Source organism: Notolepis coatsorum, assembly GCF_963971535.1.
Source record: "Notolepis coatsorum genome assembly, chromosome: 20".
In the NCBI taxonomy this organism is placed as follows: domain Eukaryota; kingdom Metazoa; phylum Chordata; class Actinopteri; order Aulopiformes; family Paralepididae; genus Notolepis; species Notolepis coatsorum.
In genome coordinates this window covers 25,881,934-25,896,933 of record NC_140184.1, presented here as the reverse complement: position 1 = coordinate 25,896,933, position 15,000 = coordinate 25,881,934, and the positions used below count along the sequence as shown (strand labels likewise).

The window sequence follows — 15,000 nt, the reverse complement described above, 5'->3', positions numbered from 1 at the left end:
CACAACCATCAGAACCGGGGAGGACCGAGCCCCCCCCGACCCTCCCTAATGGAGGGATACCCTCCCTATTGGAGGACGGGAGGGAGACGGATCCGACCGTGCGAAGAGGAACTCGAACAACTCAACGCACAGGGTGAGCAGACCGTGGCTTGACCCCACGACTACGCACACGCACAACCCGCATGCCACCAGGGAACGAACGGAAGGAACAAACCTCGTTACTGCCCCCAAAATCACGGGGTCAAGAGCAAACTCAACCCTGTGGCAAGGCCGTAGCAGCGGAGCGCGAAGGAAGACCCAGACCCACTGAAGGGACTGGATCCCCCGGAAAAAGGGGGCCCGGAGAGGTCAATGATGCCAGGCATCAAGACCCCACCAGGCGGTCACTTAGTGACACCGCCCCCCACATCGCCAGCGTATTCGGACAGGGCCCCTCCAAGAGCGGGCCCTTTCCCCCCATTAGTACACCGCCTGGCACACTGACCCTGCAACACAGGCAGTCAGCATGGCCGTAAGCACTCAAGGTTAACCAACGGAAGCAGGCAGCGCACCGGGGAAACCAGGCAACAGGCTGTAGACCCGAGCCTGGAGCACTGCAGGCGAGACAGGCGCCAAAGGGGTCAACTGAAAACAGCACCCCGGCGGAAGGGGCGTATGCTGGCATTGTTGCGCACCATGACAAAGCCTCCACCAAAAAACCCCGACCCAGAAGGGTCGAGGCAGAGAAGGCTGACACGATTGGCAGACGTCATGAACGTGCAGGGGCACACTCAACCGGGTAACCCGGGAGTTGACTCTGCTCCAACACACCATGGAATCAACCACCCTCTTGGTACCACATGCGGTGGTTGTTCCTATAACCCCTCAAGAAAAAACTCCAAAAACACACCTGCGGGTATACACTGGCTATACCGCAGTACAAGTGTTTCAGTTTTCAAAAAAGGGTTATTCCAGGCCTACGGGTCGACGAAACATTACTTCGGACCGGGCCCGGCGGCTCGGGAAGCACACAGGGTTACCAGAGGAGGTCCAAAAGACCACCCCAACAGCCCCCTCTTCGCCACGCGTGAGAGAGGAGCGAAAAGAATGGAGAACCAGCCCTAAGCTTACTGCACTTGGTATTCCCAGGCGGTCTCCCATCCAAGTACTAACCAGGACCGAACCTGCTTAGCTTCCGAGATCGGACAAGATCGGGCGTGTTCAGGTTGGTATGGCCGTAAGCCATTACGATAGTGCAGAGTACAACATGTACCCAACAAAGGGTCTCCATAACGCCTAACCCTGTGACACCCGGGCCGACCCGGCATTTTCCCCCCCGAAAAAAGCACAAGTCCCTCAGGGTACCAGAACAGCAGATCTGCATCCCCGGCGGACAACGGGTTAACTGACCTGGACCAGCGCACCCAGAACCAGTCCCGTGCCCTAACCACGCCAACATGCCCACTCCAGAAGATATGCGTGTCGATTTAAAACATGAAAAGAGGGCGCCACCCAGACGGCCCCATTTGTACCACGCTCAGTGGCCCACCCCAAGGGCGTGAGACCCCTCTACCTATGTTCTGATCTATTCCGTTAACATCCCCCAGATATGAACGAGAATTCATCGAGACAATCTAGTAAACTGGTGCTCGGAAGAGACAAAACTCCATCCCAGTTGCCCTATAAAAACGCTGTTTTAATAACAAGCTACCAAGGCGCACTTAGCCCCCTGCGTGATTCTTAACAGAAACACCCCGAGCCAGCACTATGTACGCGTCGAGACCCAAACACATCAATGGATAGTCTAGCAAGACACCAGACATTGTTCCTCCAAGTGGCCTGGGAGAACGACAAGGAGCCGTCGTGCGTCATGTTCTTTCCTCTTTTTATTTAAAAAAGAAAGAAACACAGACTGACATGAATCCCACGTGACGCGGCTGAGGGTAAAAATCATTTTCATTTTTACATCCCACCACCCTCTCCACAGGGAGGAGACGGGAATCCCCAGAGAGACTTCACATGCGAGCTGTATAGATTGAAAAGAAATATTGCAACATTGAGCTATGTAACACTTGGGTTAGGGCTCTCCGAGGAGGCACTGAACCAATACACACTCAATAATCGAATTGAATCGAATACACACACAATAGAGCAGAACTCCTTTTTTAAGTTCTACTCACCTTGACAATCTGAGGAGGAGGCTCTGAAACTCTGAGGAGGCTCCCTCACAGGGAAGGAGAGTCCGAACTCACAGAAGGCACTTCTCCCCGAGGAGGAGCTTCGTGAGGAGGAGCTTTGACAACTCCCTGAAACAGATCCATAACATGGACCTGAACAACCCACGGAAGTCTTACCAATAGAGACGCGCTCAGTGACGTACTCTATGGTGGGGGAATTTCCGCGGTGCACACGCCCAATCTTTCAGGGCGTGGGACCAGGAAACTCCCCCCCCCACCCCCGCCCCCTTACCCTGTAACGTGCCGAACAGCAACGTGACAGGAACCCTGAAAGACAGGTGGTTTTAACCCCTGACCAATCAGAAAAGGGGAGGAAAGGTTTACCAGTTCACCCCTTTATGACCCCCACCCCTGATACGATGTAATGACAAAGTAGAGCCATGACACCAGTCATAGCATGCTACTTGAAGCATTTAACAGCTTCACATAGCTCATGTGCTAACCTGCTATCTGATTTTTACTAAGGAAAAAACACAGAACAGAGAGGGCCTCTTTAAGAGCCCCGGTACCAGACTTACATATGTGCTTCTGTGGGCCAAACCTAATCCAGTTGTAGATCTCAACGACACACACAACCCTTCATCACAACAAAAAATGGCAAAAGTACACTCTCACTACAGAGGAACGCCGTTTTTCATAACGAGAGAGACATGAGTCCTTGATTACGTATTGGCCACAGGCCTTGCTAAACACACATGATAGTGACCAAACAACCTTTTCCCTAGGAAAAGAATTGTTTCTCAAGCAGACGCACAACCCCAGCAGCTTAAGCTGAGGGTTACATCGTATCCCCACAAACACAGTGACACAATATATTGTAAACAACATGTCTGAGAGGAGGGGGGGGGAAGCCCCAGGGAAACCGGGGGGATCACCCCTCCTACCTTACCCTTGATACGACCAAGTTAGGTAACCCTGTTAATATGTGAACACACTGTTCATTGTCATCACAGGCTGAGAAAATAATTCATTCCTCAATCACATGTCACTAAGCATAGCTTCACAGGTTAATTAACCCCCTTAGTTGTGAGTTCACCCACGTTACAAACGTTACATGAACACACATGTTCTCATCACAACTAACCAGATCATTTTTACACATGTAAACAACAACGCCAATTTCTATGGAGAGAGAAGCTATACCAGTGACAAGACAATTCACACACAACAGGCGTCGTATCCTCAATGTATTGCAGCAACACACGTTTTGGAAAACATCGTTATTACAAAACATTTAGAAGGGAAGGAAAGAAGAAGTGTTTAAAGTCCGGTCGGGACTCCTACCCTGAGCGCAGGCCGAGAGGACTGCAATCTGGTTAACGGGACACCGAAGTCGAACACGGCATCTCCTGCGTTGGCGACGAGGGTAACGTCGCTGCGCCACCCAGCCGCTACGTTTCTCCATGTTGACCCAGTCCTCGCTGGCAGGGCTCCCGGTGTAGGTTCGACTAACATCCTCTGTCAAAGATGACGTCGTAGTCAGAGTGTTTAAGGCATGTTATAGTCATAGCAACGTTCAACAGTGTAGCATTAAGCTAACAGCCGCTCTCGACTGATAGCAACAAGCTAACGTTTCCTAGCCTAGTGACACAACGGGCTAGCGCCGCAGCTAACAGCTGACTGGCTAACAGGTAGGCCACAACTAGCACGCAAGCTAAGCAGCTATCACCTGAACTGTACACAACGACATAACAAGCCACACTTCAGACAGGCTGCCGTCTGAAACCCTCCTCATCCTTAAGAGAGAAGAGAAAAAGAAATGTCAAACACAGTTTTCAACAGTGATTTTACCAGACATACGGCGGAGCCGGCACAATTCCCATCTGTGCTGCAGCCGACTTGAACATGGATCTTCCGATAACGAACATCCATGCCCACATTTCCTCGTTTAGGGTGTACTTCCACTCAAGTGAAAGATGGGGCCTGCACGAGACAGAGAAGCATCCGTTTGTCCAGAGAATCCCGGGTTCTATACAGGTCTCTGACCATCATGGGCTTCAGACCAAGATCCTCCGCTGTCGCCTAAGAGGCCAAACAGAGGACCCCAATCTGGGGCCGGCTTTTGTAAAAATTGTCAGCTAGCCCCCATAGCACTAACAGACAACTGGCGCTCGCAAGCAAAACATTACTCACCCAGGCTCGAAAACAACCAGTCTCTCACAACAGACGGTGCCTTCCACAGTCCAGCTGTATAACCGGAGTTTCAATTACCTATCCAGCCGCAGCAAGGAGGACTGCCGGTGGGGAGTATATCAGCGACGCAAGCCCCTAATACAAAAAAGCTGGTGGAGGTTTAGAATGATCATCATCTTCCAGACACTCCAGTGACGAAGACAATATCGCCATATTTTCTCGAAAATAGTGAGAGAGAAAATAAAGATATAATGTCAACGTATCTCCTTGTTCTTCTGTTTTCCTTTCTCCAGCTAATACTTTCTTCCTCGCCAAGTGATTGGTATACAGGCACTATATTGTGGATGACATTTGAGAAGGAGATGAGTGTGTGGCCCCACCCCTGCTTATGTAGGCAGCAGATGGGGGTGTGGTCAGACGGATGTTGGTATGTAAAGTATACATTTTGAAATGTATTCAGTGCATATCCACTGAAGCGAGATATATGCATTATGATGCTGAGCGGAAGCTAGCATGAAACAGAACTAAATAATAATGAAATAGTTAAATAATACAAAATAATAATTGTTTTAAAGAAATAAAAAAAAAACTGTAAAATGTTATTTATTTCAAAGAGATGTCCTTTAATAAAGGTTCATGCTTCTCCCCATCTCTTCATGGCTGACATCACCATTGTGATACATGATGGTTAGGCCTTTGTGTTTTCCTCAGTGAGGGATTCTCTTTTGTCGTCAGCAGCATTTTCTACTTGCTGAAGCTTCTCTCTGTATAAATTTTTTTTTTGTTTAAATATCAACATTATCTGGCCATCCTCAGTAAATACTATCAAACTTTCCAAAGACCAGAGTTGGGATGGGCACACACACACACACACACACACACACACACACACACACACACACACACACACACACACACACACACACACACACACACACACACACACACACACACACACACACACACACACACACACACACACACACACACACACACACACACACACACACACACACACACAGAAAGGGAGAATGGCTTATATCAACTATCCAGTTCGTTTTTATAGTGTAACGTTTGGTTACTTGAAGGAGAGAGAGAGAGAGAGAGAGACAGTGACTTGTTACGTGCGACGCTAGTCGGTCTCGGAATTGTCTCGCAGTTGTCTCGGAATGGATTTGGTCGTTTTTTTCTGTGTCTCCGCAGACCGTGCCGCGCCACCGTTTTAAAGTCGTAGTGAAGATTGATTTATATGAAAACCGATTTATGTATAATTTAGCTAGCTCGCCAACGTTACTGTGATTAAAGCAAACTTTAATAAAAAAGAATTAAAATAAATAATGTGATTATTGAAAGAGTTTATGAAAATAAATGTGTAGGTGACCATAAAATCAGCTGGAAACCTCACATAAAACATGTCCAAACTAAACTGTCAAGAAGCATTTCAGTCATGAGTAAAACAAAGCACATTCTGGATCAAAAATCACTCTACACTCTACTGTTCACTAGTTTTATCATATTTATATGACTGCGCTGAAGTCTACATTACAACCACTTTTTATACTCCAAAAAGGAGCCATAAGGATACTTCACAATGCAGGATATCGTGATCACACAAACATAACATTTTTAAAGTAAAAAACTGTGGAAACTGATCTTGTGGAATTCAAAACAGCACAAATAATGTATAAAGCAAAGGGTCATGTACTTCCAGGAAACATTCAAAAACTGTTCTTTGATAGAGAGGGGGGTTATAATCTGAGGGGAGAACTCAACTTAAAAACTCTTAGTGTACGTACTACCAGGAAAAGTCATTGCATTTCAATATGTGGAGTGAAACTGTGGAACAGTCTGAATGTTATGCTTAACACTTTCCGTGCCAGCAGGGGGAGCCAAAAATAGCCAAAAAATAGTCAATGGAGGGCGATCATATTTGCGAACGCATAAACTATATCTTAAATGATGGCTATGTGTCTAATACGCCCGTCGCTTATCAATGACTTGTTTGCAGTCAACATTGTCGAAACGTTGTTTTTTAATCGTTCATTTCCGTTTTATACCATTTTGAAAAACGCTCGTTTTTTTAAACTCCCAGGGAAAAAAATTATTCCGTGATAATAGCTCTTTAGTGGAATACACAAAACACGTTGTAATTTTTCGGCCTATTTATGAATCGTTTTCAAATAAATGCCAGATTATCAATAGTATGTGTACTTATGCACGCTAGAGAAGCGGGCTGAAAAATCGATTATCTTATTTCCTGATCAGCACACACACACTCACAGCCACACACACACACATAGGGACACGCTTTCTGACTTTTATCGCCATTTACTCATGTCCTCGTATAAAGACCTCCCCCTGGATCCGATTTGGAAAAAGGATGTCCCGGAGTTGGATGTAGATTTTGATTGGGATGCAGTCTGGGAAAATGTTCGGCTATCCTCACGCAACCCAGATCACCAACAGATTCATAAACATTTTGTTCACAGGACTTATTTAACCCCTAGACTAGACGATTGAATTTAATGGGTCTCAGACCTGACTCTCGATGTACCTTGTGTCCAAGAGAGCGAGCAAGTGGGTGTTTACATTTTTAATACAAATTTATTCATGTTTTACATTTAATTTCTTTATGTTTTACATATATTTGTATATATATATATATATTTTTTTTTTATCTACTTTTTCTCCTCCTTTTTCTGTGATTTTTCTCCCCATCCCAATTTACCTCTTGTGCCAATTCTCCCTCCCTTGTCCCTTGCCCCCCACTGGCCGGTTGTAGGGAGGATAGAAGCCTTGCATCACATGTCCCCTCCGATACATGTGGACGCAGCCTGTCACATCTTTTCACCTGCCAGCGCGGACTCTCATTTGGCGAGGAGTAACGTGTAGGAGGCTCACACTGCCCCCGCCATTTTCCTGACTTTGCTGTGCAGGCGCCCCAACCGACCTGTAGGAGTCGCTGTTCACAACGACCAGACTACCACCCTTCGACTTCCCACCCGCTAACTCTGCCAATTGAGTTAGTATGGCGGCCGGCCCAAGCCGGAGGCAACGCCGACAGCCGGATTCGAACCCGGTGTCTCTTGTGTTGGTGACGAGCGCAATGTCCGCAGCGCCACTCAGCCGCCACATATATATATATATATTTTTTTTTAAATCTTTTTCCCCCTCCTTTTTCCTCCGTTTTTCTCCCATCCCAATGTTAGTCGTTATGCCAATTCCCAATCCCCTTCCTGGTCGCTGCGCACCTACCCCCATACGGTCGGTCTGGGAGAGTGGAGGCTATCACATGCTTCCTCCGACACATGTGTAGCCAATCAACCGCTTCTTTTCACCTGGCAGCGCGGACTCTCACTGAGAGGGTGTAACGTGTGGAAGGATCACACTACCCCCCTTAGATCCTTTCCTCGCTGAGCAGGCGCCCCGACCGAACTGTAGGAGTCGCTGTTTACAACGACCAGGACCCACCCACCAGCTTTCCCACCCCTAACACTGCCAATTGTGTTAGTATGAACGACCAGCCAAGCTGGTAGCAATGTCGAGAGCTGGGCTCAAACCCAGCATCTCCTGCACTAGTGGCGAGCGCCTTGATATATATATATTTGTAAGGATTTAAATCAGTAAGGAATTTTGAGTAGTGGAAAAGGGGTAGGATTAAAGTGTATACTTCTTCCTACTCCTTTTCGAACATGTAAATTGAGTTTGAGTTTATTTTAGGGATGCTCGATATTGGCTTTTTTACCGATACTGATATACCGATATTGTCCAACTCTTAATTTCCGATACCGATATCAACCGATACCGATATATGCAGGGTCCCCCCCCCCCCCCCCCCAAATGGAATAATTTCAGGTAATTAACATTACATATCTCTTGTTGTGGAATTAACACAACATTATGCATACTTTTGACAATAAATAAAATCAGAATTTGTTCTTACTTGCTTGCCTGGGTAAATAAAGGTTATAGAAATGTAAAAAGAAATTTAAATAAAATATATATATATATATTTTTAAACCGATACCGATATTTTCCGATATCACATTTTAATGCATAATATCGGACATCCCTAGTTTATTTAGTTTTATTTACATGTTCGAAATAAAGATTTCAAATCAAATCAAATCAAAATTACAGTAAATGTAATAAAGTTAGGCCTAATATCTACAGTGATTTTACACAAGGGTACAGTACAGTAATAAGTGTAGGCCTAATATCTACAGTGAGTTTACACAGTAAGGGTAATAAGGGTATGGCCTAATATCTATAGTTTACACAGTAAGGGTAATAAGGGTAGACCTATTATCTACAGTGAGTTTACACAGTAAGGGTAATAAGGGTAGACCTATTATCTACAGTGAGTTTACACAGTAGGGGTAATAAGGGTAGACCTATTATCTACAGTGAGTTTACACAGTAAGGGTAATAAGGGTAGGCCTAACATCTACAGTGAGTTTACACAGTAAGGGTAATAAGGGTAGGCCTAATATCTATAGTTTACACAGTAAGGGTAATAAATGTAGGCCTATTATCTACAGTGAGTTTACAGTTTAAGGGTAATAAGTGTAGGCCTAATATCTAAAGTGAGTTTACAGATTAAGGGTAATAAGGGTAGGCCTAATATCTACAGTGAGTTTACAGATTAAGGGTAATAAGTGTGGGCCTACTATCTACAGTGAGTTTACACAGTAAGGGTAATAAGGGTAGGCCTAATATCTACAGTGAGTTTACAGATTAAGGGTAATAAGTGTAGGCCTAATATCTACAGTGAGTTTACACAGTAAGGGTAATACGGGTAGGCCTAATAATCGACAGTGAGTTTACACAGTAAGGGTAATACGGGTAGGCCTAATAATCTACAGGGGCAAGCAACTAACTTTCATGAGTGTGATGGTGATGTGATGGTGACTTTCTAAAATGAGGACCATGTACAGTAGACACAAAAGCCATACCTCAAGACATTCCTGGTCACTTTAGTTTATGGACTAAAGTAAAGATGGTCAAGACACCGTTTGTGGTCTATGACACCACTATGACAACACCTGTCTTTTTGTTGTTGTTGGGGAGATCTCTCATCTAAGGTATCCTCTGCACGAGGTTTTCCTTATCTTCTTTGGGGGTTAAGCCAGGGGGTGTTGTTGCATTGTGGGCTTGTGAAGCCCATTGAGACATGTAATGTGATTTTGGGCTATACAAATACACCTGACTCGACATGTTATCAATATGAAAGTGATACATATAAAATAATTTAGATTTGAGATTTGTATGTTTTCCCCGGCGTCTTGCTTCAAGGTGTTGCAGTGTGGACCCCTAAAAAAAACGGGCACCTTTTTGAATGTATGCGATTATGCGCTTATTCCAATTCAAGGTCTCTCTTCACAGATCAAACTACGGAGCAAGGACCACTGCTGGCCTCCGATAGGGCCCTCGCCCCCCCACTGAGCATCAGAGTGGTGGACTCCTATGGGGAGTGGACTGCTCTGTGGGAGAGCCAGTTCACTGCACTCAACATCCCTCACCTGCGCTCACACATGTTGGTACATACCAACCCACTAGACAAGGTAAAGGCATGCAGCTTCCCCCACTATGGGTGTGACATCCGGCTCCAGTACTAACTCTGTCTCCCCCTCCCCCTCCCCCTCGTCTCCCCCCTGTGTTTCCACACTGCAGATGTCCTCGTGTGTCTCCCTCTTGCACTATCACCAGCTGTTGTCAATCTGTCATCACCCCTAGCTGTCGTCAATCGGTGCTCGTACCAGTCGTATGTCAGTCTGTTCTGTAGTCTGTTCTGTCTCTAGCCACTAGTTAGTAGTTCTATCTCATCCTTGCTGACCACTAGAGGTGGTGCTTAGAGCACTGGATCTTCCTGTCAGGTCGAATATTTATACCAAAATAGTCACATGTGACCGCTGATGATCTGGTATATCTTCCTATGTCATTAGCGGCTTGGCTCCTTTTCATCTTCTCGCATTGAAGGTATAAATACCTTGTAGCATTAGCTAAAGCTAAATCAGTTACGTGACTCAATATAGTGTGTCGCTGGTAGCCTTGTGACCGCAAATCAGTTGGGGTTGTGGGGTACTCAAGTCTAATATGTTCACAGGTAAGGCAGTAGTGCTTTCACTCACACATAACTTTGGTGAATGTTGACAATAACCACGTTGTTGGTGAAGTAGTGATCTCGCTTCCGCTCCCAGCATACGGTATGTGATTCCTAATCTTTCTTCACAGTAAGCAGTAGCGCTTTCGCTCACAGCTGACTTGGTGAATATTGACAACAACTTTGTTGGTGAAGGCAGAGATTTTGCTCCCTCCTCCCAGCATACTGTGTATGTGAATCCTAATTTGTCTTCACAGTTAGCAGTAATGTTTTCACTCAAAGCTAACTTCAGTGAATGCTGACAATCTTGTTGGAAAAGGCAGTCTGATCGCTCCACGCTCCCAGCATATGGTAGGCCTACATTATACATCGGTACAGCTATGGTACATCATACGGTACATCGGTACAGTATTATGGTAAATCATACGATACATCGGTACAGCTATGGTACATCATACGGTACATCGGTACAGCTATGGTACATCATACGGTACATCGGTACAGCTATGGTACATCATACGGTACATCGGTACAGCTATGGTACATCATACGGTACATCGGTACAATATAGGGTTGCTTGCTTTCCTCTCCCGGTATACAATATTTCCTGTCCTGTTCCCACAGGATACGGGATAAATCACAGATGACCTACTGTACCGCGAAGCCTATGACACAGCGGCTCCCATGGCGCATACTAGTAACTCCCTCTCTCTCATGCTTGCCCTCTCAGCCTGCCCAGGTGACCCAGGACACAACGCTCCTCTTGTCTCACGTGGCCTGGCTGGATCTCACAGTGAATTTAGACAAGAGCTCCTTGAACCCCTCTCAGACCACAACCTTTAATGGCATGGCTTTGCACATGTTTGCTATGAGGGCCTGTCCATCACCTCAGTGCACGGAAGACATCCTCTATTCCTCCCCCTCTTCCAGAGGGTTAGGGTTAGACAGGATATTGCCCTACATCCTCTTCCTATTCACAGACGGCTCTGGTTGGGGATCCTCATTTTGGTTGGTGGCTCTCATACCCCTCGTCACTGTCTTCCCTGCTCTCATAAAATTCTGGACATTCCATCAGCACTTCGGCCAGTTCCAATTTGAAGTCCATGTACTGCTGGGTGTTCTTCGATGGTTGGTTCAGAGCTATGTTGTCAGCCTTGTATTGCTCATCGATGCAGACCTTCTTGGACTTTGGAAGACTGAGACAGCCTTGCTTCACGTGGTCAAGTAACGGCCAGACGCTCCAAAGAATGTCTGTCTTCTTTGTTTCCTCCGTTACAGCCAGGTCATCAACAATCTTTACTGAGCTTCTCAGCTTGAAGAACCTATCCCTTGCCAGTTTTCCACTTATAACTGGTACTTTGTTTTTTTTGCCCCAAAACATATTGATTATGGGATAGCCTAGGCAGGCCATGTGGACAGACATGCCAAAAGAAGATCTTCATTTATTCTGTAGTAGTATTCAAAGACAGTCCTCTAATTTGAAGCTCTCTTTTATTGGAGAATGTTGCCAAATCTTCAAAGACTGTTCTGTCAATGTACTGGGTAAAGTACTGAACATGCTACTTCTGGTCCACAGAGGCCGACATCTTTTCTCCTCTACCCTATCTGTGTCTATCTCTGTGTCTATCTCTGTGTCTATCTCTGTGTCTATCTCTGTGTCTGTGTCTATCTCTGTGTCTATCTCTGTGTCTGTGTCTGTCTCTGTGTCTGTGTGAGTCTGTGTCTGTATCTATCCGTCTAAGATTTGTTTATTAAGGACAATGCAAATTAATGAACATCATTTACATGAGTGTATGCATAACATCACAGCATGATAAGGACGTAAATATGTCGGGAATAGCACAGGGCTAATTTCCACCCGTAGTCCTAACATAAAACAAACACAAAACGGACCATACAACGTTCATTCATAAAAACTGACATCACTGACATGACCACACCTGACCGCACCTGCTGCATCATCTGCTTCTTCTACTTCTGCATCTTCTGTCCCTGGTACAATGTCCTCATCTCTCTCATCATCTGAAACCTCCAAATCTGAGTCTCCCTCAATTATTTGGTAAAGAATGCGCTCTACCTCTGTTCTGTCCCCTGCGAGAATGTTGAGTCATTAAGTACATAAAGATGGTATTGGTGTCCACTATAATTGACATTCATAAAAGGGCTATTACTAAAAACACAAATAATTGAACTGCTTTCAGAATGAAATATATCATTCCTAACATGTTAATAAACAAGAATATATACGATTTTCATAGTAAAAAAGAAAAACAATAATAAACCGTTTTTGACTTACCTCTCCATAAAATGTGCTATTTCTTATTCCTGCCATTTTGATGAAAAAACAGAACTTCCCAATATGCCACCCTATCATGCAATACATGAATGGAAAGCCCTGTATGTCCGCTGTACAGCACATTGGTAGAGTAGATTAAAAGACTAAAGGGAGATGTGAACTAAATGTCCCCTATAGAGGACACAATGCAATGGGCTGGGTCTCAGGAGGGTATTCGTAGAACAGTTAAATTTTTATTTTATTTTATAAAAAAAAAAAGATGTATATACATAACTATCGTTTTATCTGCTTGTCTTCAGTTGGAGTAGCCATAAGCTCCCCCGTCCGTTGACCTGTACCCTGCATGCCTGTCCTTAAATATAAACCCCAGTGTCGAGTTCTACTCATCATCTGCCTCCTATCTGCACTTGGGTCCACATCTCCATATCTGGTCATTACACTATAATTTCTCGAGAACAAAAAGAAAGCTACTGTATAATGGCAACTACCGTGTGGGTGTGTTTCATTTGACAGAAGGCATTACAGGAGTTTGTTCTGAAGTGCGATCGCACAGGTGAGCTTCACAGTCTTCCAGACCAGGTCTATATCTTGGATGACAACGCATTCTTCAATGACATGAGGCTAGGGAAGAAAGAAAGGAAACGCCTGAACGTAACCACGGCCCTCAAGAAGAGTCTGTCCTTCAGTCTACCAGGGACCAAACTCAGCGTGGATTTCTTTAAACAGCAGGTTGGACACCAGTATGTGTGTGTGTGTGTGTGTGTGTGTGTGTGTGTGTGTGTGTGTGTGTGTGTGTGTGTGTGTGTGTGTGTGTGTGTGTGTGTGTGTGTGTGTGTGTGTGTGTGTGTGTGTGTGTGTGTGTGTGTGTGTGTGTGTGTGTGTGTGTGTGTGTGTGTGTGTGTGTGTGTGTGCGTGTGCGTGCGTGCGTGCGTGCGTGCGTGCGTGCGTGCGTGCGTGCGTGCGTGCGTGCGTGTGTGTGTGTGTGTGTGTGTGTGTGTGTGTGTGTGTGTGTGTGTGTGTGTGTGTGTGTGCAGCATGATGTGATGAGTATTACGTTGTGGGAAGTGTTACGTTGTGTTTTTTGCATGAATTTGCAAAACACTGTTTGAATATACTTGACTTGCCTGTGTAAATTGTGTTACAACCAACACTGCTAACATTCCGTCATCACATTGATACTGACCACACTGACGCATAAGAAATTCTAGTTTTCTTTTTTAACCTTTGCCCTCTTAGCTAGAAATAGGCCCAGGGTTCTAAGAATCAGAACTATATCTCTAAAGAAAAAAAGAAAGAAAGAAAGACTAAACAAATCAGCATGAAACTACCACACTAATACATGTACTGTATGTACACTGTAAAAAAGAAAACAGTAAAAAAAAATTGTAAATGTCTGGCAGCAAACAGTTGCCAAATACTTACTGTCAAATTACAGTAAAATCAAATACATTTACAGATTTCAACCTTTATTTAATGGTTAATATTTTGATCAAAGGTAATTTACTGTATTTTTATGGCATTTACACTTAAGTAGAAAAACAAAAGTAATCTGTAAAATAATACAGTGAATTTCCTGTGACATTTTCTTTTTACAGTGTAGGAGGAGCCCCTTTAGTTTTACATACTCTGAGGTGAGAAAAACCAACGGGGCTCCCGCAAAGGCTGAAGATGAACCCTTCAACCATAATATATCACGAGGGAATGCTGCTACTCACTCATTTAGTTTGCTTTGCTATAAGAGTGCCTCTGAACATCCAGGTGGAGAGATACAGCCTGGACAGAACGCTGGTAAAGGGCACAGTGGAATGCATCACCCCTGTAATGGAGGACGAGGAAGAGAGGAGAGAAGAGGAGAACTGGGGGGTGAAAGAGGGGGGAGGAGAGGGTGACGCAACGACGAGAGAGGTCAAGGGTGAGGACACGAGGAAGAGGAGGGTGAAGTATTTCCAAGTCCTCCTCCAGGGAGGGGTGACGCTGAAGGCCCGCCGGGTCGTCATGGCGACGGGCCCCACCCGCGCCCAGATGGCCAACATTCCTTCCTGGGTGAATGGCATCGGAGAGAGCTACCCGGAGGAGCGGCTGCAGCACACGGTGAACCTCATGCACCACCTCGCTGGCGCTCAGCAGCCCCTTCAGGAGACTGGTCCCTCATCAGGTGAGTCACTGCTGCTGAGACAGGACCACTGTGCTCGTTTTGAATGGGGAAATCGGCAATGATTAAACTACAAGTAAACATTATACAAAAATAACTA

At 45.3% G+C, this 15,000-nt stretch overlaps 1 protein-coding gene across 1 annotated transcript in view; it reads left to right on the top strand.

Annotated features, from left to right (window-relative positions):
- The window catches only part of LOC311246838 (uncharacterized protein), a gene marked incomplete at both ends in the record, with an annotated part of 30,092 nt that overhangs the window by 2,203 nt on the left and 12,889 nt on the right, over positions 1-15,000 (top strand). Inside the window, 3 exons of the mRNA XM_084337082.1 lie at positions 9,735-9,913; positions 13,262-13,477; positions 14,507-14,903. Of these exons, the coding sequence (XP_084193208.1) occupies positions 9,735-9,913; positions 13,262-13,477; positions 14,507-14,903 (792 nt within the window). The remainder of the gene's footprint in view (positions 1-9,734; positions 9,914-13,261; positions 13,478-14,506; positions 14,904-15,000) is intronic.